The sequence below is a fragment of the Tenrec ecaudatus genome, chromosome 4 (assembly GCF_050624435.1).
Source record: "Tenrec ecaudatus isolate mTenEca1 chromosome 4, mTenEca1.hap1, whole genome shotgun sequence".
Classification (NCBI taxonomy): domain Eukaryota; kingdom Metazoa; phylum Chordata; class Mammalia; order Afrosoricida; family Tenrecidae; genus Tenrec; species Tenrec ecaudatus.
In genome coordinates, this window is record NC_134533.1 from 69,349,703 (window position 1) to 69,370,938 (window position 21,236).

Genomic DNA, 21,236 nt, shown 5'->3' on the forward strand with positions numbered 1-21,236 from the left:
TGCACACAAATGCTTTGCTTCCTGGTGCATATGAACTTACGTGTATACTACATTACGTAAGCCATTATGGACACGTTTGCCATTATGCTATTATTGCCTATGCAATTATGCAAAGCATTTACTTATGAAGAACTTTAAAATATTATGAGCATTACCAAAATGGAACACCCCAACCACAAAGTGAGCGCACGCTGTTGGAAGCAGGGCGCCGGTAAACCCCACCGCGGGGTCGCCACTAAGCTTCAACTTGTGGAAAACACAATGAGCTGCAAAGGCATGTCTGTAATCATGTCGTAAGTCAACATAGAAAGATTTTATACAACAGTTTTGTTGTTAGTGCTCACAGAGTCAAAGAAAAATCCCATTTATACGATTTACAGATCTATCTCTCACTTGTTCTTTGATGATCAAAAGTGATCACCACCATGATGAAGGGTTCTGTAGGTCTGGTATGGGAGGAGATCCCTAAGTGGGAGGGGTGGCACCACGAGTTCCCACACGGTGACACGAAATCCAGGGACGGCACTCCCTCTGGCCTCATCTGTGGACTATGCCCAGAGGTTCCTTCCTGTGCAGATTCGGGAAGAATTGCAGAGCAGGAAGGGCACTCAGAGTGAGTACAAACGCTGGCAAAATCCAGACAGGCCGGGCCTCCTCACGATCACAGAACGAGCTGGAGGCAGAGCGGGGACTGAGTGGTGCAGCACCTGGGGGTCACGCAGGGCCTGTTCTCACCTTTACCTGCCGGTCATTCCTTGGCCCAGCTACCCTATGAGCTGTGCAAATGCAGGGGTGGGAGGGCAGAAGAAATGGAGGGCTTGGGAGGGCATCGGAGCCCTGGGGAGTGTCACATAAGCTGCCTTTGGCTGTGGCTCTTCCTCAGGACAGATGGCCGTGGCTCTGCAGATGACACCGCTGCTAATGCTTCTGGCCTTGGTGGCCTCCGCATGGGGTACTCACTCCAGGACTCGCCGGGACAGGACAGACCTCCTCAATGTCTGCATGGACGCCAAGCACCACAAGACAAGGCCCGGTCCTGAAGACAAGCTGCATGACCAGGTGAAGGTGGAGAGGGCCTGGCATGGGGTGGGGAACTGACCCTACTGGGGAAGGGGGTCAGGGGATAGAAGGGTCATCTGTGGGGGGAGATGGATGCAGGGGTGACTGAAGTGATCCTAGAGGGTCACCCCTTAGACAGTCACCAAATCCAGATAAGAGAGGCAGCGAAGAACTAGTAATCGCGGAGGCAAGTGGAAGCCCTGCGTGGAGAAACAGTGACGTGCTTGCTTTCAGCGTAACAACGGAAAGGTTGGTGGTTCGAATGACCCAGAGGCACCTTGGGAGGCAGTAGATCTGCTTCTAAATGGGCACAGCCTTTGAAAAAGCCCTGGAGTAATTCTGCTCTGCACACAGGGTCACCATGCACCAGAATCAACCAATACCTCTTAGACCATGTCAGTGAAGGGTCAGCCTGGTAAGAGGGATGTCCTCTACTGACACAACCGAGCACTTTGAGTGTGAGAGAGCACAGGCACCTGTGGGGGCTGAGAGGCCAGACAGTGGGAGAGGCCAACCCTTAACTGCAGCAATAAGGGCCTCTTCCTAACCTTTATCACGTTCCATCTCTGGAGCTGAGAGGCCAGGCAGAAGGGACAGCAGGTCCCTCGTGGCCACGCTACTGCAAGCATTGGCAACCAGGCCAGGTCCCAACCCCCAGTAAGACTGAAGAGACGTGACAAATCAGATATGCTGGGCAGACTTCTCTGTAAAGGGGCCTGGGCCTTGGCCTGAGGGTAGGAGTTTTCCAGGAAGACAAAGCAGGGATGGATAGTGAGCAGAGGACAGCATGTCCATAGATAGGGGAAGAGCACGTGGCAGGAAGTCTAGTGTGGCCAGAGCCAAGGATGCCGGTGCCACCGAAGAGGGGAGGGGAGAGGAAGGCAACGTCCCCACTTTAGAGACCTAGTCAAGTCCACTGAAGGAGAACCTGAGCCTGCATTTGAACTCCAGGTTCCTAGGAAGTGCAAGGATTTCATCCTCTGATCTCCGCTCCGCTCCCCACAAGGCACCACCTGCTGAGAATGCTGGTGGTGGTCCTACCGGGAGAGTGGGGCAAGGGCAGACACCAGGGACTTGGCATGAAGAGGGAAGCCCAAATAGCTCCATCACTTCTAAGTCATGTCCACTTTCTTTCTTTTTTTTAATTCGTATATTCTCGTCATTTCCACTTTCACATCATTTCTGGGTCATTTCCTTTTTACCGAGAGATTTTGCCTGGGAGTCCTGGGTGCTACCGACAGTTAACAGATCTGGCTGCTGACCCGGAGGTGCCTTGGAAGAAAGGGCAGGTTCTCTGCTTCTGAAAAGAGTCAGCCAGTGAGAACCGAATGGGGGGACCTTTTCAAAACGGATCGAGGACTTCGATGTGAAAGACGAGAGATGGCATAGTCTCATTCCTTTGAAGGAGGCAAATGATTATCGCTCTGTGTGACATGGGCTATGGTAGTGGCCATTTCCATTAAGGGGGTTAGTGCTTCGCGTGGCATGCCTTCACTCTTGGGGAGCTAAATGGAATGCCGGTTTGGCCTGCAGGTTACGGAGCAGGGAGATGGAATGTGCAGGGTGACGAGGATCTGAGGCATCTGAAGAAGCGTGTGCATGAAGTCTGGTTGGCCTGGGTGGTCTGTGTTTCTCAGCACTTGGTGCGGGTTAGGTTGCTGGGGAGAGCAAGATGTGAGCCTATCTCAGTGGGTTTTCCTTCCAGTCTCTCTAATGTGGCCCTCCTTGTCACACCGCCCCTCTTGCTGGACCTGGGACACGGAATTCATCGCAGGAAACATAAGCCTTAGCACGTGCTCACTCAGTGTCTCCCCGAGGCTGAGTCCTCGCCAAGAGTGATTGCTAAGCAGAAACTGGGCCACTTCCCCTTCTTCTCTGCCTTTTCTTCACGTCTGCTCAGGCCTTGTGCAGGCTGCTGCTCCACTGTTTTCCTGGGGTTCCCTAGTGTGGAGTTCTAGATCCCGGAAGCCTCGTACCAGCCCCTTGGCCTTGATTCTTCACCGCAACTTAGGTTCGGTTCCTCCCCTCCCAGTTCTGAGTGAAAACGGGCTCTACCGTTTGCCAGATGTGCCACTTACTTGAACTCTTGGAAAACAGGGATCATAATTATTTCTATTTCACTGTATTATGAAGACGGTAAAGTGCAAAAGCCCAGGACCTTGAGCCCAGTTGGAGCAGCGGGTTACCCATTGGGCTGCTAACTGCAAGGTCATCAGTTCGGAACCACCTGAGAAAAAGAGGTTTTTCTACTTCTGTGTAAAGAGTTACAGTCTCGGAAATGCACGGAGCAGCTCTCCCCTGTCCTGTCGGGTCGTTATGCGTCACATCAACTCAGTGCCAGTGAGTGTGGTTTGCTCTGGCTTCTCTGTGCCTAGAGTTCTCATGATCTCCTCTACCCATCCTTATATAAAACCACAAACCCCATGAAGGCGAACATTTTGTCTGGTTTGTTCGCTGCAGCATTGGAGCAGCGAGCCCCCAGCACTGAATTTTCCACCGGGGTGAAGGGAAATGGCAACAACTGCATGTAGAGCAAGAAGGAAAGCTCAGGGGAGATAGAAAGAAAAAGAATTGTGAATCCTGAAAGGCCACTCCAAAGTTTCCTTCCCCTTGACAGTAATATGAGCGCAATAGAATTTGTTCCAAATTCTGCATCCATTTCTTGCTGTAAACAATTAATAATAATCACAATGGTGCAAGAAGTACAACTATTTTAGACTCTGAAATGGTCTCATCTGCAGATCCTATAAATAACAGAAATGTAAATCCTGCTTTGTGGGGTAATTTCTATCATGATGATGTAAATTACTAGAAGTAAAGAAGGCCACGTATTTGCCAATATCACAGTGGACCACTTACACATTTGAGCTGAAGATGTCTGCAAGGTAAGCAAACAGTTTTGTAGCTGGAGGATGTTTCTAGGGTGCAAAGCTAACGGTCGACATTGGAAGAGGGTGTGGCTCCTGTGTGCTCCACTAGTTGGCTCTGAATATTGTTTTATTTGAAACTCTTTGGTCCTAAATGATTTCATTCTTCATTTGCTATGGATGGGTTCAGGGACTGATGCAGCTCACATATGATTGATAAGGAAGTAAACATGAGCACACTTCAATTCACAGAGGTGGTACATATTTAAACCTCAGACATGATTTCGGCTTAATTTATGAACCAGAAACACAGCATAGTGAAGATGAATGTCAGTATTGGTAAGCCTTTTTGCAGCTTTGTTACTGTCATTGTTATCATCATTATTAAACAGATCACTGAACATAGATGATCTTTTCAAGGAAGAAATGAAGTGTTTGTGTTCCCACCAAATAGATTTTGGAGGGAGGATTAACTTGAACATGCTGCTCCGTTGCTCAGTTTGATCCACTTTCAGCAGGTTACATCTCAAAATATAGTAACAGAGGAAAGGGCAACTCATTGTATATGTAGAAAACAACGCATAAAACATTAATTAAGGTGAGCAAGTGGTTTCAGTGAAATAAGCATAGCTCACCAGCTCAGTTTGGTTGTGGATTCCACTCCTGATCATTCTCCTACAGCTAAGTTCAGTATCATCTTAAAATACCTATTTCCAGTAGAGAGAAAACCTGTTGAGCAATTTACCACATTTACGACCTTAAAACGTCATACGGGGCGAAGAAATTGCACATCAAATACTTTACTATTTATCTGAAGTTTACAAAATGAGATTTTTTTGAAATGCAGAGATAAGTCCCGTGGCAATGCTACGAAGGCACGCAACTGAACATCTGAGAGTGCAATGATCATGCTTTTTGCTTAATCTTGGTCATGCACAGCCACTTGATCTTGCAGGATGTAGTACGGTAGATTGCTGTCTGGAAGCAGTTGAAGACTTTTCCTACTTTTTGGTTACTCAGCACGGTTTTTGCTTTCTCTACACCCCGATGGGTGGTTCTCCAACGTATTCAGGCAATGATGCAGTTTTCCAATGTCTTCCTAATGCACGTTGGGAAGCACCTGCTGTAGCGACCAGTGCAATCCGGGAGTTGGGCCTTTCTGATTCCAGATGCTTTAGAAAAAGTGCTGAAGACTGGACACAAGAAGAAAAGCTGAAATATGGACAGCAAAATCGTAGAGTATGTGTTTATGCTGGTTCTGTAGAATCAGAGATTGCCGTATTCTCGCATGATGAGTCACGCTCTCTACGATTCAGAAGTGAATTTGTTATTTTTATTTGTTCTTTCTTTTTTTATTTAAAGATCATTTTAATGGCGGCTCTTACAGCTCTTATAGCATTCTATACATCAATTGTTTCAAGCATATTTGTACATCTGTTGCCATCATCATTTTCTAAACATGTACTTTCTATTTGAGCCCTTGGTATCAGCTCCTTTTCTTACCCTCCCTTGTGACCCCTTGATAATTTCTAAGTATTGTCGTTTTCATGTCTTACATCAACCACTTTCTCCCTTCACCCATGTTTCAGAAGTAAATGGAAAGACATGCCCAGATCTTAGCCAGTCATCAGCAAGGTGTTTCCGTAATCTGAGACAAGCTTTTGTAAAACTGGAGGACATAGTGGAACAAATACTGCCAGTTATTGGTTAGAAAGTAAATCACCATTGCAGAAACATTAGAGAAGCACACCAGCCTGGGCGATCACGGGGTGTGGAAGGGATCAGGTATCAGGCATCAGCAGAACAAAAACATCTTACCATAGTCAATGAAGGGGGAAGTGCAGAGTGGAGAACCAAAGCCCATTTGTTGGCCACTGGAGCTCCCCTCACAGAGGGGTCTAGAGGAGGAGATGAGCCAGTCAGGGTGCGATGTAGCACTGATGAAGAATACAGCTTTCCTCTAGTTCCTAAATGCTTCCTCTGCCTCCCCCCCCCCCCACTATCATGATCCGAATTCTACCTTGCAAGTCTGGATAGAGCAGAGGAAGTACACTGGTGTGTGCAGATAGGAGCTGGAGGCACAGGGAATCCAGGGCGGATGATCCCTTTGGACCAAGGATGTGAGTGGCAATACTGGGAGGGTGGAGGGAGAATGGGTTGGAAAGAGGGAACCAATTACAAGGATCTACATGTGACCTCCTCCCTGGGGGACGGACAACAGAAAAGGGGGTGAAGGGAGACGTCAGACAGGGCAAGATATGACAAGATAATAATTTATAAATTATCAAGGGCTCATGAGGGAGGGGGGAGGGGGGAGCGAGGGGAAAAAAAAAGAGGACCTGATGCCAAGAATGCTTTGAAAATGATGAGGGCAATGAATGTATATATGTGCTTTACACAACTGATGTATGTATAGATTGTGATAAGTTGTATGAGCCCCTAATAAGACATTGTTTTTGGGTTTTTTTAAAAAAAAGAAACAGAAACAAGTAAAGGACAAAAGTGCTTCAGCAGTATCATTAAGTACCAGAGACCAATTTCATGTATCCACATACATCACTGACACACCTGAATAAAGCAAAAAGTCATTTAAAACACAGGAAAGAAAGAAAAGACCAAAAAGGGATGTTCGTAGATAGCCTGAAACTTGCTTTTTGGTGCAGGGACGCTAAAACGACTGGAGGAAATGACGAAGTAAAAGAGCTGAAAAGAAAGCGTCAAAGGGTGGCTTGCGAAGGCAAAGTAGAGCATCGTCATGAATGGTGGGAAGACCTGGCGTTAGAAAACCACAAGAGAAGAGCATGCTTGGCATTTCTCAAGTTGAAAGAATTGAAGAAAAAAATTCAAGTTGAAATATTGAAGGATCCTAGAAAAGAGGAGCTGATCCCAAGGGTTCAATAGAAAGGAAATGTCTAAAGAACGATGGCAACGTATGTACAAATATGTCTGATACAATTGATGTTTGGATTGTCACAAGCATTGTAAGAGCCCCCAACAAAATGATCTTAAAAAGAAAAGAAAGAGAACCAAATAGAAATAGATATAATAAGAACAGGCTAAGATCCCACACTATGGAGGGAAAAGACAGGAGTAAACACTGAACAACAATTAGCACAAGTGGAAAAAAAGGAATATTGAAGGATTCCATTGAATAATGGAGGAGGCATCAACAATAAAAATGAGGAAAGGGATACAGCCTTTGTATCAAAGAGAATTGGTCCTAGTCAACCATTTCAGGAGGTGTGATATGATGAAAAGTCTGTGTGTTGAAAGAAGTCCAAGCTGCACTGAAGGTGTTAGTTAAAAATAAGACTTTAGGAATTGACCACATACACACTTAGAAGCCATCACAAATGAACTCAGCGCTGGGCATACTCAGCTCTACCACAAAATCTGGCCCACAGCCTGGGCCAGACCCACATTTGTGCTCATTCTAAAGAGCAGTAACTCAAAAGAATATGGAAGCTATCGCACAATATCACATGCAAGTCAACTTTTACTGAAGATCATTTAAAAATCACTGCAACAACATTGACAGGGATTGCCAGAACTTCGAGGGGGATTCAGAAGAGTACATGAAACCAGGGATATCGCTGTTGATGTTAGATGGTTTAGGCTAACAGCAGAGACCACTGGAAGGATATTTGCCTCAGTTTCATTGACAATGCAAAGGCATTTGATTGTATGGACCATAATAAACTATGGATAGCATTTAAAAAAATTAAAATTCCAAACACTTCATTGTGCTCCCAAGGAATCTGTACATAGTCATCAAGCAGAACGAGGGCATATTGTCAGTTTAAAATCAGGAATAGTGTGTGTCAGTGTTGTATCTTTCACTATACCATTGATTCATACGCTGAACAAACTATCTGAGAGGGTGGATTGCATGAAGAACTCAGCATTCAGATGGGACTCAGTAACACCTTGCGATATGCAGGTGGAGACAACCTTGCTTGCTGCAAGAAAAAGGGCTTGAGCCGCATCCTAATGAAGATCGAAGACTACAGCCTTCAGAATGGATTAGACTTCAGCATAAAGGAAACAAACAAAAAATAAAACAACAACAAGGAAATTAATTAATTAAATAACTAGCACACACACACTCACGCACACATTTAAGAATATGAAGAAAGAACACCTTTCTTTCCAAGAAACACCTAAATCCAAGAAAGCGATTGTTATCGCATCCAGCTCATCTGAATGATTTCAAGGTCCAGTTGTGCGATAAATGTTCTGGTATGGAAAAAGAGGAGAGAAAAAAATCCTCACCAATAAGGAACATCATGATAATTGGAGAAGATATTGACGCTGTCAAGGGTTTCGTTTGACTTAGATGCACAATCGACGCCCAGGGAAGCTGCTGTCACTGAATAATGATAGTGTGCTGGGTAAATACGCTGCAGAAGTCATCCTTGAAGTGCTCATTAGCAAAGACGCCACTTTGCGGACTAAGGTACACCTACCCCGCGCTGTTCTTATTTACTTCCTAAGTACACCAAAGCTGGACAGTGGATCAGGAAGACTGAGGAAGAATCGAGGCCTTTGAATCTTGGTGTTGGCAAAGAATATCGAATGGAACTTGGACTACAAGAAGAGCAAATACATTCTTGGAAAAATGCAGTCAGAATATTTCTTAGAAGTAAGAATGTTAAGACGTTACCTTCTAGACTTTGGACCGGTTATCAGGTGGGGCCAGTTGCTGGAGCAGGTCCTCATGCTTGGGGAAGCCGAGGGGCAGTGAAAAGAGGAAGACCTCGGCTGGACTGAGGCGGTGGCTGCAACGTGAGCGCAAGCAGAGAAAGGACGGTGGGCGTGGCACAGGGCCGAGCAGTGCTTACTCTGCTGGCCACAGGGTCCCCTCGAGTCAGACTCTCCCAACAGCACCTCCTACAACCAAAGCAACAGGAACCAGAGGTCCCTCCTGAGCGGCAGTAGTGGGGAGAGTGGACAGAGATTTCTATTAAGGGAGAATTCAGATGATGCTAATTGTGGTGAAATAAATCAGAAATGGGTATGAAAATAGTCAGAACGTGAAGAACATAGTCACTATCACTGGATTATACATTTAGAAACTATTGAATTGCGAATGTTTTCTTTTGAAATAAACTTTTTATTGTGAATTGGGTGTAGGTTTACAGAGCAGATCGTCAGTTTTACATTCAATGATTCGTATACATTTTATTTCATCTCATTTATTGCAGGCCTCTCAAATGCAGCATCACGAATCCCACTTCCTCCCTGTGTTTCCGCTATTCCCCCTCCTTTCCTAACCCTTTTGAGCCTGGTCCTGGACCTTGGGTGAATCCTGCCTTTTTTATTTCAAATGGTTGATTATCCAAAGGGGTTCATACTTCCTTAGTGTCGTTGTTTCCTCTTATAGACCTGTGCATTTGGCTGAGAATTGGAGCCACGGACGTAAGTTCACTTCCAGACCTGCAGGGAGTCAGGGCTTGCACCAGTCTCTATCCAACCAATCATCTTTTGAGTTTTTCTTTTTTGTTGTTGGTCTACCTTTTCATCCACTCGATCTAGTGGGTGCTGGAGGCAGGCCACTATGTTGTTTTCCTGGTCTCAGGCTGTGGCGACTGATGCTCATCGGACTCATTAGACCATTGCATGGTTTCCATGCACCTTGGATAGTCATCGCTCTTCTTTCCTCCAGACAGGGACAGACCAGTAGTTATTCGTGAACTTTGGAGACCCAGTGGCTACCCACCAAAGTCGGTGTTGAATATTGTCTTCTGGGGCTGTATTCTGCCAACGTACTTTGGTGTCCTTTGATACCATGGTCCTGATCCCCCAGGCCCAGTGGCTCATTTCCTCTAGGTGTTTGGTTACGCCTAGGAAGTTTCTGACCCTCTATGCACCACCCGTTCATGGATATATTTACAGCAAAGGTAAACACATAGATACAAGTGTGTTTATGTATTTGTGAGTCTGTACCCACTCTCCCTCCCACGCCCCTTCAGCCAGCATGAATCTACTCATAGATAGATCACTTTTTGTAGGATTGTGTATATAACAGTTTTTACTTCTCTTGACTTTAACTCTTGTACTCCTCCCAATATCTGAGCTGGGTTCCATCAGTTTTGCTTATGTCTCATATATTGTCTGCCCCTTCCACCAAGTTAACACGTGCCCACCGTCCGGCCAGTGACTTCCCTCTCCCTCCTATCCTACAGCTGGTAAACCTCTACGAATGTTCCTCTTAGTGTGAAAACTTTTTCTTGACTTGTTTTCCATCGTGGTCTTTTTGTGATTGACTGACTTCCCGCAGCACGCTGTCTGCAGGTTCATGCATGTTCTGAGGAATCCGCTGATTTCCGTGTTGTTCTTTCACGCTGCATGGTATCCCTTTATGGGTCTGCACCAACACTTGGTTTGTTCATTCTTCCTTCAACGGGAATTCGACTAGTTCCACCTTTCTGAGATTGTGACTAGGGCTGTGATGAGCAAGAGTGTGCACACATGTGTTCCAGTGGAGGCTCTTATTTCTGGTCATGTGATATTCTAATTTCCAGCCTTTTGAGGACGCACTGTATCATTTCGACAGCAGCTGTACTAGTGTAGAGTCTCACCAGCAATGATTGAGAGTCCCACTTTCCCCACCTCTTGTCGGCCTCTTGTTGTTTTTCTAAATGTTGCTCTTGCTGCTTGGTGAGGTGATAGCTCACGGTGGTGTTGAAGGCATCCCTCTAATGGCTAATACTTCAGAGCATTTCTTCATATGCTCGTTGGCTGCCTGAACGCATCCTTTGGTCAGTACATCATGTCCACTCATCATTTTTATTTGTTTCAATTTTTTTTAACAAAACGTTTATCACCTTCAAAATACTCTCCATTACACTTACACATTCGTCAAATCTGCGATTCCATTTTCGGAAACATTTTTCAAACTCATCTGTTTGGATGGCTGACAGCACCTCCCTCGTTTTTTTCTTCACCTCTTCTATGTCATCAAATTGCTCTTCTTTCATGTCCCTCTTGTGGAAACGAAAAAGAAGTCACATGGAGGGATAACTATTAAGGTGGGAATGTGCACATTCTTGGACTGGGCAGTAAACATGACACCCCCACTTAGATCAGGCTAAGGAAGAAGCAGGAGATACCGTCTTGCATCAAGGTCGCAGTGGTTCTCAGCCTTGCTGATGCCGAGACCCTTTAATACAGTTATGTGGTGACGCCCCACCCATAACATTATTTTCATTGCTACTTCATAACACATTTTGCTACACTTATGAAATCAGGCGAACCCTGTGAAAGGGTCGTTGGACTCCCAAAAGGGAATGACCCTCAGGTTGAGAGCCACAGTGAAATCTTGCAACAACACAGATCCTGCGACACACAACGATGTCCATCAAGCGTGAGCGGAACATGAAAGGGACAGTTTCTTCTTTATAATCAATAACTAGGAACAGAGGAGCCAGACAGCTTCGGTTTGAATGCCAGCTTGGCATCTCAGTTTCTGTGGCCCCAACTTTGTTGCATGGACTCCAGAAGTAAAATGGGAATATTGACATAACCGTCCTTAGAGAGGCGTGAGGCCCAAGCTTGTTACGAACGGGCACAGTGCTGACACGTTGAATTTGCAATTAAAAAATGACGGACTGGTCCAACATGCTGGCCACGGAGCCACACGTGGTAGTAATTAAAACGAAAAGAAATTAAAATCTCACATGGTTCTTATCACCACAAGTTAGCAGAGTGTCCCGCAGAAAAATGGCGGTCGCCGGCGGTTCCGGTGGGAACACAGCCAGAACCAGCCACGCTGTCTCCAACTCCCACCTCATCATCTTTAATGGCACTGTTTGCACTTTCTTTTTTTGTGGGGTGGTGGTGGTGGTGGTGGTGGTGGTGGTGGTGGTGGTGGTGGTGGTGGTGGTGGTGGTGGTGGAGGTGGTGGTGGTGGTGGTGGTGGTGGAGGTGGTGGAGGTGGAGGTGGTGGAGTGGTGGTGGTGGGGGTGGAGGTGGTGGAGTGGTGGTGGTGGGGGTGGTGGTGGTGGTGGTGGAGGTGGTGATGGTGGTGGTGGTGGTGGAGGTGGTGGAGGTGGAGGTGGAGGTGGTGGAGTGGTGGTGGTGGGGGTGGAGGTGGTGGTGGAGGTGGTGGTGGTGGGGTGGTGGTGGTGGTGGTGGTGACGTATTGACGTTACTTCTAACTCTCAGAGAGAGAGATTAGTCCCTTGTCGGATAGGTCAAATGATGCTTCATAATTTCTTTTTACCCTTTCAGAGAAATTTTTTGATGTGCAGGAGTGTCTAATAGTTGGCAAACTCCAGTCAGCTATTTAGAAGCTTTGGTGGTACACTAGGCTGCTAACTGCAAGGTCAGCAGTTCAAAACACCCAACCACTCCCAGGGAGAAAGACAAGGCTTTCTAATCCTGTGAAGAGTTACGGTCTCAGTAAGCTACAGGGCAGTTCTACTCTGTAGGCCAGTAATTTAGTGATGTCTTTGTTTTGTTTGCTTGAATCACCTATTTTTATCTTCTGCTATTGGTGCATTCTCAGTTGTTTGATCATGTATTTATGCCATATGTTAGGGACCCGGATGCATATATTTTTACTACATTTTTAAAAAGCTAATACTTATCATTCCAACACCCACGAAAAGGGAGCCCCTAAAGGTGGTGGCCTAGAGGGGCTCTCTGGAAGAGTGACCCGGAACAGAGTAGTCTGATGTGCACGAGATGACCTTGACACTGAACTGCTTAAGCCCCTGTCTTCACCCCCAGTGCACCCCCTGGAAGAAGAATGCCTGCTGCTCGGCCAGCACCAGCCAGGAGCTGCACAAGGACACGTCCCTCCTGTACAACTTTAACTGGAACCACTGCGGCCAGATGGAGGCCAAGTGCAAGCGCCACTTCATCCAAGACAACTGCCTGTACGAGTGCTCCCCCAACCTGGGGCCCTGGATCCGGCAGGTAGGGGAGCATCCCCACAGATCCGCACCAGGGCACTTGCAGGGAGGGTAGTAGGCCCCCACTCCCAGCCCTCTTCAGTCTGTAGCTGCAGGGACTCTCCCCTCTCCCCACCCACCCAGGTGGACCAGAGCTGGCGCAGAGAGCGTTTCCTGGATGTGCCCTTGTGCAGAGAGGACTGTCAGAGCTGGTGGGAGGACTGTCGCACCTCTCACACCTGCAAGACCAACTGGCAGAAAGGCTGGAACTGGACCTCAGGTAAAGGCCTAGGTGGGGAGGAGATGGGAAAGGGAAGTAGTGCTTCTGCTGGGGATTGGCAAAGAAGAGGTCTGGCCCCAAAGCTAAGGACCTTTCCCACTTCAGGCATTAACGAGTGCCCGGTCAAGGCTGCCTGCCACACCTTTGAGTTCTACTTTCCCACACCTGCCGCCCTGTGTGAGGGCCTTTGGGACCACTCCTACAAGGTCAGCAACTACAGCCGAGGCAGTGGCCGCTGCATCCAGATGTGGTTTGACCCGGCTCATGGCAACCCCAATGAGGAGGTGGCGAGGTTCTATGCGGAGGCCAGGAGTCAGGCAGCGCCCCGTGGCCACGGGCCCCTTCTGTTCTGCCTGGTCCTGCTGCTGCGGTGGCTCCTTGGCTGAGGGCCTACGCTGCCGACACCTGGACAGCCCAGCCTGGACTTCATCCTTGCCCTGGACCCAACTGTGTCCCTGGGCTCGGCTCTCTCAGGTGATGGCCCGCACAGTCACTCTGCCTGTACCCTGATCATTGGTTTGCACCCCAACGTGGGGCTCCTGGGGTGCCTCTGACAGCTTGTTCCAGCATAGCCCTGGGCTGCATGTAGCATGTCCGTTTGGGCAATAGCCAACTGTACTATGTCCCTGGTCCCAACCCCTGCACAGCCTTCTATGTTAACCTTTCATAGCCTTTCAATAAATTTCTCCTTGGAATTTCTCATTGCTACTATGTGTTTTCATTACTGGAAGGCATGCTGAGTAAAGGAGCATTTCTGAAATTTTATCGTGAAATGTTTTTTATTAATCATTTTATTGGGGGGCTCTTACATATCTTATAACAATCCATTGTTTAATAGTATTAAGCACATGTCTTATAACAGTCCATTGTTCAATAGTATTAAGCACACTTGTACATACGCTGCCATCAACATTTCCAAAAACACTTTCTTTCTACTTGCGCCCTTGGAAATGTGGGTTTTGATACGTATTATGTGTGACATATATGTCCCTCTGGACTCTTGGGTAGGTATGTGACACTTACCCGCTCTGCACTGACCTATACACACAACCTTCATGTGGCTGTGTAAAGTATGCAGCCTAAAGCTGAGCTAAGTACAGGAACCTGCTTTTATTAGGAGAGATGCAACTTCCAATTAGCACAGTTACTAGGAAATACACTTAGAAGGCTTATTTGCCCAGCTTTCATGTGTCTATGAGGTGATTGAAAATACCATGACTTGGGTCAGCATAGTAACAAAAAACATTTACGAAGCGTTTACATGTGGCCATTTGCCTGGGCTGCAGAGCAAGGCACTAAACTTCTACCTGTGTGCAGGAGGAGGAGGCAAACAAGGAAGACAGCAGAAAGGATATGACAGGTCAAAGAAACTTTTTTTTTTCAATAAAGAAAAATGAACATTTTCATATACAATCCTATTTTCTATCAGTAAATTGAGATATCATTGACATGCCCCTCAAATACAAGCACATTTTGGCTCTACTTCAAGACATACGTATTTGTCTTTCTGCCAGTCCATGGTAACTTCAAAATTCTTTGCCAGCACCATGAGCAAAGGCATCAGTTTTTTTCTTCGGTTTTCCATATTCATTGGCCTGGCTTAGCCATCTAGGCTGTGGCGGTTAGATTTTATGTCAACTTGGCCCTGTGTGAATGTGTAGGGTTGGAGTCCAGCCTCTTAGTCAGGTCACAGCCTGGGGATCTTTCCTTCGGGTTGTGGCCTTTTAGAAGAGGGACACTGGGGATTTCTCTCTCTCTCCTCCTTTACCTTCCTGTTCCTGGGACTCTGAGCCCATCTCAGGGTGGCCCCGTGTGGGCTGCCCCATCCTGAGAGCTGTCAGAGCACCGCCATGTCTGCACTGACCTTGGATCCACAGGACGCTGCACCAGCCAGCCTGTGATCTCCTGCACTCCGTTCCACCTTTGGGTGTCATCGGGATACAGATACTCAAATCGGAAGAAGGTCCCAGCTGGGGTGGAAACTGTGGACTCAGGTGGGCAGGGCTGCGCTGCTTTCCTGATATAAAATTATTTGGGGGTATAAAGCTCTTTCTTATACATACGAGTCACCGATTTTGTTTTTCTAGACAGCCCAGACTACTACACTTACAATGAAAATTAAAGCTTACCGGAGTCCTCGGAGCGGCGTCTTTGTTGGTGAGCACTTTCAAGAGGTCTTCTGCCAATGATGTGATCAATGTAATATGTCATTTGAGGTTTTGACTGCTGCTTCCTTGAGTGGTGATCATAGATCCAACTAAAATGACAGCCTTGGCAAATTCAGCCTTTTCCCCTTTCATCGTCATTTTGTCTATTGGTCCAGGTGTAAGGGCTCAGGCCATCTTTGGCCGATCTCACGTGCCTCGGATTTTCCTGGCCCACAGGGAGCAAGGCTGTGTCCTCTGCATATTGCAGGGTGCTAGTGGGCCTTCCTCCAATGCTGATAATGTATTCTTCTTCATCTAGTTCAGCATCTCAGGCCATTTGCTCAGCATACAGATCAAATTAATATGGTGAATGAATGCAGCTCGGACGCCCCTCTCTCCTGATTTTAAAATATGCAGCATCCCATGTCCTGCTTAATTGCCGCCGCTTCAGCTGAGACAGACTAGCACTAGCCACCCTAAGCCCAGCTTGAAAAGATGAGGAGCTGATACCAAGCGCTCAAGTAGGAAGAAAATGTTTTGAGAATGATGAGGGTAATAAATATACAGATGTGCTTTAAAAAAAAGGTGTATTCTATGATGAGGGCAACAAATGCACAAATGTGCTCGACACAATGGATGCATGTGTGGATTGTGATAAGAGTTGTATGAGTCCCCAATAAAATGATTTTAAAAATTAAATATATATATATATATATATATATATATATATATATATATATATATAAATGCCATCTTGTTGACTACTGAACGATCTGCCTCCTCCTCCCTCCCATCTCAGAAAGTCCCCCTAGGGATTGATTTCAGAGTCAACTCTGGAGATCAGAACATTGTAATTAATAATATTGTTTCTTTTGAAGTTGTAACCAAAATATAACCAGGATGTTATAATCAGTGCTGTACCCTGTAACATTCACTAACTCTAAAGAATAATAACATGAATTTTGCTTTCTGCTTCTGTCCACGCTTGCTGAAGTCCTAGACAAATGATAGATGAGGTTTTGCCTTTAAAGATGGACTGCAATGTTCACTGAGGACTGCAATCAAGGAGCTGCTTTTAGGTTCTCACAGTCCATTTCTAACCAAACAAAAGACTTCTAAATCTCAAGACATGATGTGGGTTGTCATTGATTTGAACGCAACAACCGTGTACAGGTTCTGCATGTTCCCATGCTTCCCAATGTTATCCATAGCTCTTCATGACCCACACTGTCAAGTGCCTTGCATAGTCCATGAAACACAAGAAAGCTCTTGTGCTATTCCCACTTCCAGCCAAGGTCCAGCTCATGTCAGCAATACTCTCCCTCATTCCGCGTCTTCCTTCACATGTGGCTCGATTTCTGACAGCTTCTGGTTGATGTTCTGTTGCAACCGTTTTATAGTGATCTTCATCAAAACTTTACTTGCATTTGATATTAAGGATATTGTTCCATAATTTCCACTTTCTAGAAGGTCACTTTTTGGGGCTAGGGTCTCAAATGAGGATCTTTCCCAGTTGGTTTTGAGAGAAGGATGGTGTTCTGTGGAAGACCAAGGAGGCCAGGGAAGGCTTGCAGAGGACTCCTGGTACCCAGTGAGGACGGACAAGGGGGAAGGCACTTCCCCCAGAGAGGGGTGGCCAGTGCAGAAAACAAGGACCTACGATCAGTGGCAGGAGAATTGCTCAGTGGTGGAGAAAACAGCCCTCACAGGAACATTTGAAGGTGAGACTAAGAGGGTGGGGAGGACAGCTGGGTGGGAAGTAGAGCCAGGCTTACCTGAACCCTGTGATTCACCCACTGCTGGGCTGAACCGGGCACTGTCAACAGCACTTGCTGTTGTTAGGTGCCATCCAGTTAGTCCCGACCCCTCGTGACCTTGAGCTCCACAGAAGGAAACACTGCTTGATCTGAGTCAGCCTCACAATGGCTCCTTGAGACAACCCTGCTCCAGCCTGATTGATATTGAGGAGATCCAGGCAAGACTGAAGCCCCGAGGGGGTGGGGGCGCGCAGAGGCAGGGTGAAGCCTCACCAGGAGAGCGGGCGTGACCGGCACCAGAGCTTCAGCAGACCCTCGGGTGAGGGCATTAGAGAGAGACAGAGAGGAGCTCAGGTCAATTCCAAGGAGTCGAGGTGTTCTGAAGGCCAGCCAGGGTGTGGCCAGGGTGTGGAAGGGGCTCAGGAGCCTCCTAGGGCTCAGAGAGGCTGCCCCGTCCCCTGGAGCCTCTGTCCTCAGTGCCATCTCCCAGGCCACAGGTACTGCTGTGCGGTGCCACCCAGTGCCGTCCATTCCTGGGACGTGTGTGTGTGTGTGTGTGTGTGTGTAGAGCGGCTCCCTAAGTTTCCGACCTTCTGAAAGGTTGAGGAGCTGAGCCCACCCAGTGGCTGTGGGGGAGACAGATGGAGCCCTCTGCTCAGTAGGGATTAATGCTCTCACCCACAGCCCCCTACAGGATAGAGCAGAGCTGCCCCAGAGGGTTTCCAGGGCTGGAAGTCTTTATAGCAGCACTATCCTTCCCACAGTGATGCAGGGATTAAAATCACAGATCTTGGCTGTGAAGCTGAGGGTTTTCATCACTGCCTCAGGCCCTGGATCTGTCAAGGAGGTCACCTGGAGCCTGAATCAAGTCTGGTGGTACCAAACCACGGCGGGGTGGGGGTGTGGGGTGTGTGTGAGGGGGGCAGGACCTGCTGCTGCAGGAGAGACTGTCTAGGCTCCACCCACCTGGGCAGTTGCCCCACCCTGTGCCCCACCTCCTCACCTCCGCATTCTTTAAGGCCTCTGATCACAGCTCTTCCTTCAGAGACCAACATGGCAGGACAGGAGACAATGCAGCTGCTGTTCATCTTGCTGTTGGTGGCTGGCGGATGGGGTATCATGCGCCAGACTACCCCGGCCAGGACGGAACTCCTCAACGTCTGCATGGACGCCAAGCACCACAAGGAAAAGCCAGGCCCTGAGGACAAGCTGCATGACCAGGTGGGAAGAGTGGGGGGACCTTGGGGTGCGAGTCAGCTCAGATAGAGAAAGTCAGGAGGTGAAAGTGTCCTAAACCCCAAACAGGGTTGTTCCCGGAGGAGAAAGATGCAGGCAGGGAGGCCTGTCTGACAAGATCACCAAATCCCAGCTCCTCCCAACACCAACATCGCCAGCCAGTCCATTCTTTTCCAGAGCGACCCTACAGCGTAGGAACCAGAATAGAACTGCCTCATGGGTTTCTGAAACTATAACTCTTTATAGGCGCCCTGCTTCCTGTTATTTCAGCTCCCCTCCCTCACCCATCAAAATGTACCCCAATTCACGGCCATTCTTTAGCACAGGGTCGAACTGCCCTCGTTGAGACACTTTCGACGGGAGGAGAGGCACTTCTTTCTCTAGCGGAGGCCACCGTGGTCGTGAATTGCTGGCCGATGTGATTGGGAGCCAGATTCATAACCGGACGTGTGACCACCAGCGCTTCAATTCATAGAGGGTCTTCTAGTGTTCAGAAGCAAAGACGTCACTCTCAGGCCTGCAGTGCATCTGGTCGGAGCAGTGAGATTTTTCCACCACTCACTTGAATGAGAGGCTGGGCCCGGCCTGCAGGAGGAAAAGCTAGACCAACTCGGGGCTCCAGCGTAGCAGCCCCGGTGGTGAGGACGCGGCAGGGCCGGGCAGTGTTTCAGCATCTTGCACAGAGGGGCACGACTCGTTGTGATGTCAGAAATGTAAAGGAGCTCGGGTGGTTTAGTGGTTAGCGTTGGATTGCAGGAGCTGGTGGGGACAGAGGAAAGGCTTCCAGCCTGGGAGCCCCACAGGGCAGTTCTACCGAGCCCGAGAGAGTTGCTGTGTATTGAGATCCACTCAGCGGCAGAGACTTTTCGTTTGTTTGTTTTTCCTCTTGTTCCCGCACCCCCTTTTGTTTCATTTTGAGTCAACTGTTTTATCCTGTGATGTTTGTGTGTTTTCAGTTAAGTTTGACAGTGTGTTTGTGCCAAGTGTTAGGGACCCGGATGCATATATTTTTACTACATTTTTAAAAGGCTAATACTTATCATTACAACACCCACGAAAAGGGAGCCCCTAAAGGTGGTGGCCTAGAGGGGCTCTCTGGAAGAGTGACCCGGAACAGAGTAGTCTGATGTGCACGAGATGACCTTGACACTGAACTGCTTAAGCCCCTGTCTTCACCCCCAGTGCACTCCCTGGAAGAAGAATGCCTGCTGCTCGGCCAACACCAGCCAGGAGCTGCACAAGGACACGTCCCTCCTGTACAACTTTAACTGGAACCACTGCGGCCAGATGGAGGCCAAGTGCAAGCGCCACTTCATCCAAGACAACTGCCTGTACGAGTGCTCCCCCAACCTGGGGCCCTGGATCCGGCAGGTAGGGGAGCATCCCCACAGATCCGCACCAGGGCACTGGCAGGGAGGGTAGTAGGCCCCCACCCCAGCCCTCTTCAGTCTGTAGCTGCAGGGACTCTCCCCTCTCCCCACCCACCCAGGTGGACCAGAGCTGGCGCAGAGAGCGTTTCCTGGATGTGCCCTTGTGCAGAGAGGACTGTCAGAGCTGGTGGGAGGACTGTCGCACCTCTCACACCTGCAAGACCAACTGGCAGAAAGGCTGGAACTGGACCTCAGGTAAAGGCCTAGGTGGGGAGGAGATGGGAAAGGGAAGTAGTGCTTCTGCTGGGGGTTGGCAAAGAAGAGGTCTGGCCCCAAAGCTAAGGACCTTTCCCCCTTCAGGCATTAACGAGTGCCCGGTCAAGGCTGCCTGCCACACCTTTGAGTTCTACTTCCCCACACCTGCCGCCCTGTGTGAGGGCCTTTGGGACCACTCCTACAAGGTCAGCAACTACAGCCGAGGCAGTGGCCGCTGCATCCAGATGTGGTTTGACCCGGCTCATGGCAACCCCAATGAGGAGGTGGCGAGGTTCTATGCGGAGGCCAGGAGTCAGGCTGCGCCCCGTGGCCACGGGCCCCTCCTGTTCTGCCTGGTCCTGCTGTTGCGGTGGCTCCTTGGCTGAGGGCCTGCGCTGCCGACACCTGGACAGCCCAGCCTGGACTTCATCCTTGCCCTGGACCCAACTGTGTCCCTAGGCTCGGCTCTCTCAGGTGATGGCCCACACAATCACTCTGCCTGTACCCTGATCATTGGTTTGCACCCCAACGTGGGGCTCCTGGGGTGCCTCTGACAGCATAGCCCTGGGCTGCATGTAGCATGTCCGTTTGGGCAATAGCCAACTGTACTATGTCCCTGGTCCCAACCCCTGCACAGCCTTCTATGTTAACCTTTCATAGCCTTTCAATAAATTTCTCCTTGGAATTTCTCATTGCTACTATGTGTTTTCATTACTGGAAGGCATGCTGTGTTTCTGAAATTTTATTTTGAAATGTGGTTTCTGATACATATGTGTGTCATGTATATCCCTCTGGACTCTGGGATTTGTGAAATCGACCTGCTCTGCAATGCCTTCCAAACCCTTCACACGTGTGTCTAATATATGCAACCTGAGCACGAGGTGATCACAGGAGCCTGAAATTATTAGGGGCAATAAAACTTCCAATTAACACCAGTTACCCAGGAAGTACACTTACAAGGGCTGCTTTGTCCAGCTTTCACCTGCCTATGAGGCAATTGAGGATACCAGGGCTTGGGCAGGCCCGCAAACACTAGCGAACATTGATGTAGCAGATCCATGGGCCACACGTATGGCTGCAGAGGAAGAAGTTCAACCCTCCATATTTGTGCAGTAGGAGGGGAGGAAGGTGACCGGCAGAGAACACAAAGCACCTTACAGGAAAAGGACATTTTTAGCCAATAAAGAAGAATTAACATTCATTCACAATCACATTCTCTTTTTTTAAATTTTAAATCATTTTATTGGGAGCTCTGACATATATCATAACAATCCATAGTTCAATCACATCAAACAGTATTGTACAATTGCTACCACAATCAGTTTCTTTTAAAAAATCATTTTATTGGGGGCTCATACAACTCTCATC

At 48.0% G+C, this 21,236-nt stretch overlaps 2 protein-coding genes across 2 annotated transcripts; both read left to right on the forward strand.

The window, feature by feature from the left end:
• Nucleotides 1–888: 888 nt before the first annotated feature.
• On the forward strand, nt 889–13,514 carry LOC142446921 (folate receptor gamma-like). The gene is made up of 4 exons (XM_075548649.1): nt 889–1,059; nt 12,660–12,848; nt 12,968–13,103; nt 13,209–13,514. Exons 1-4 carry the CDS (start codon nt 889–891, stop codon nt 13,487–13,489), a joined length of 777 nt encoding a protein of 258 aa, XP_075404764.1. The 3' UTR covers nt 13,490–13,514.
• A 4,546-nt stretch (nt 13,515–18,060) lies between these two features.
• Nucleotides 18,061–20,524, forward strand: LOC142446922 (folate receptor alpha-like). The gene is made up of 4 exons (XM_075548650.1): nt 18,061–18,228; nt 19,426–19,614; nt 19,733–19,868; nt 19,974–20,524. Exons 1-4 carry the CDS (start codon nt 18,061–18,063, stop codon nt 20,252–20,254), a joined length of 774 nt encoding a protein of 257 aa, XP_075404765.1. The 3' UTR covers nt 20,255–20,524.
• The last annotated feature ends 712 nt before the right edge of the window (nt 20,525–21,236 follow it).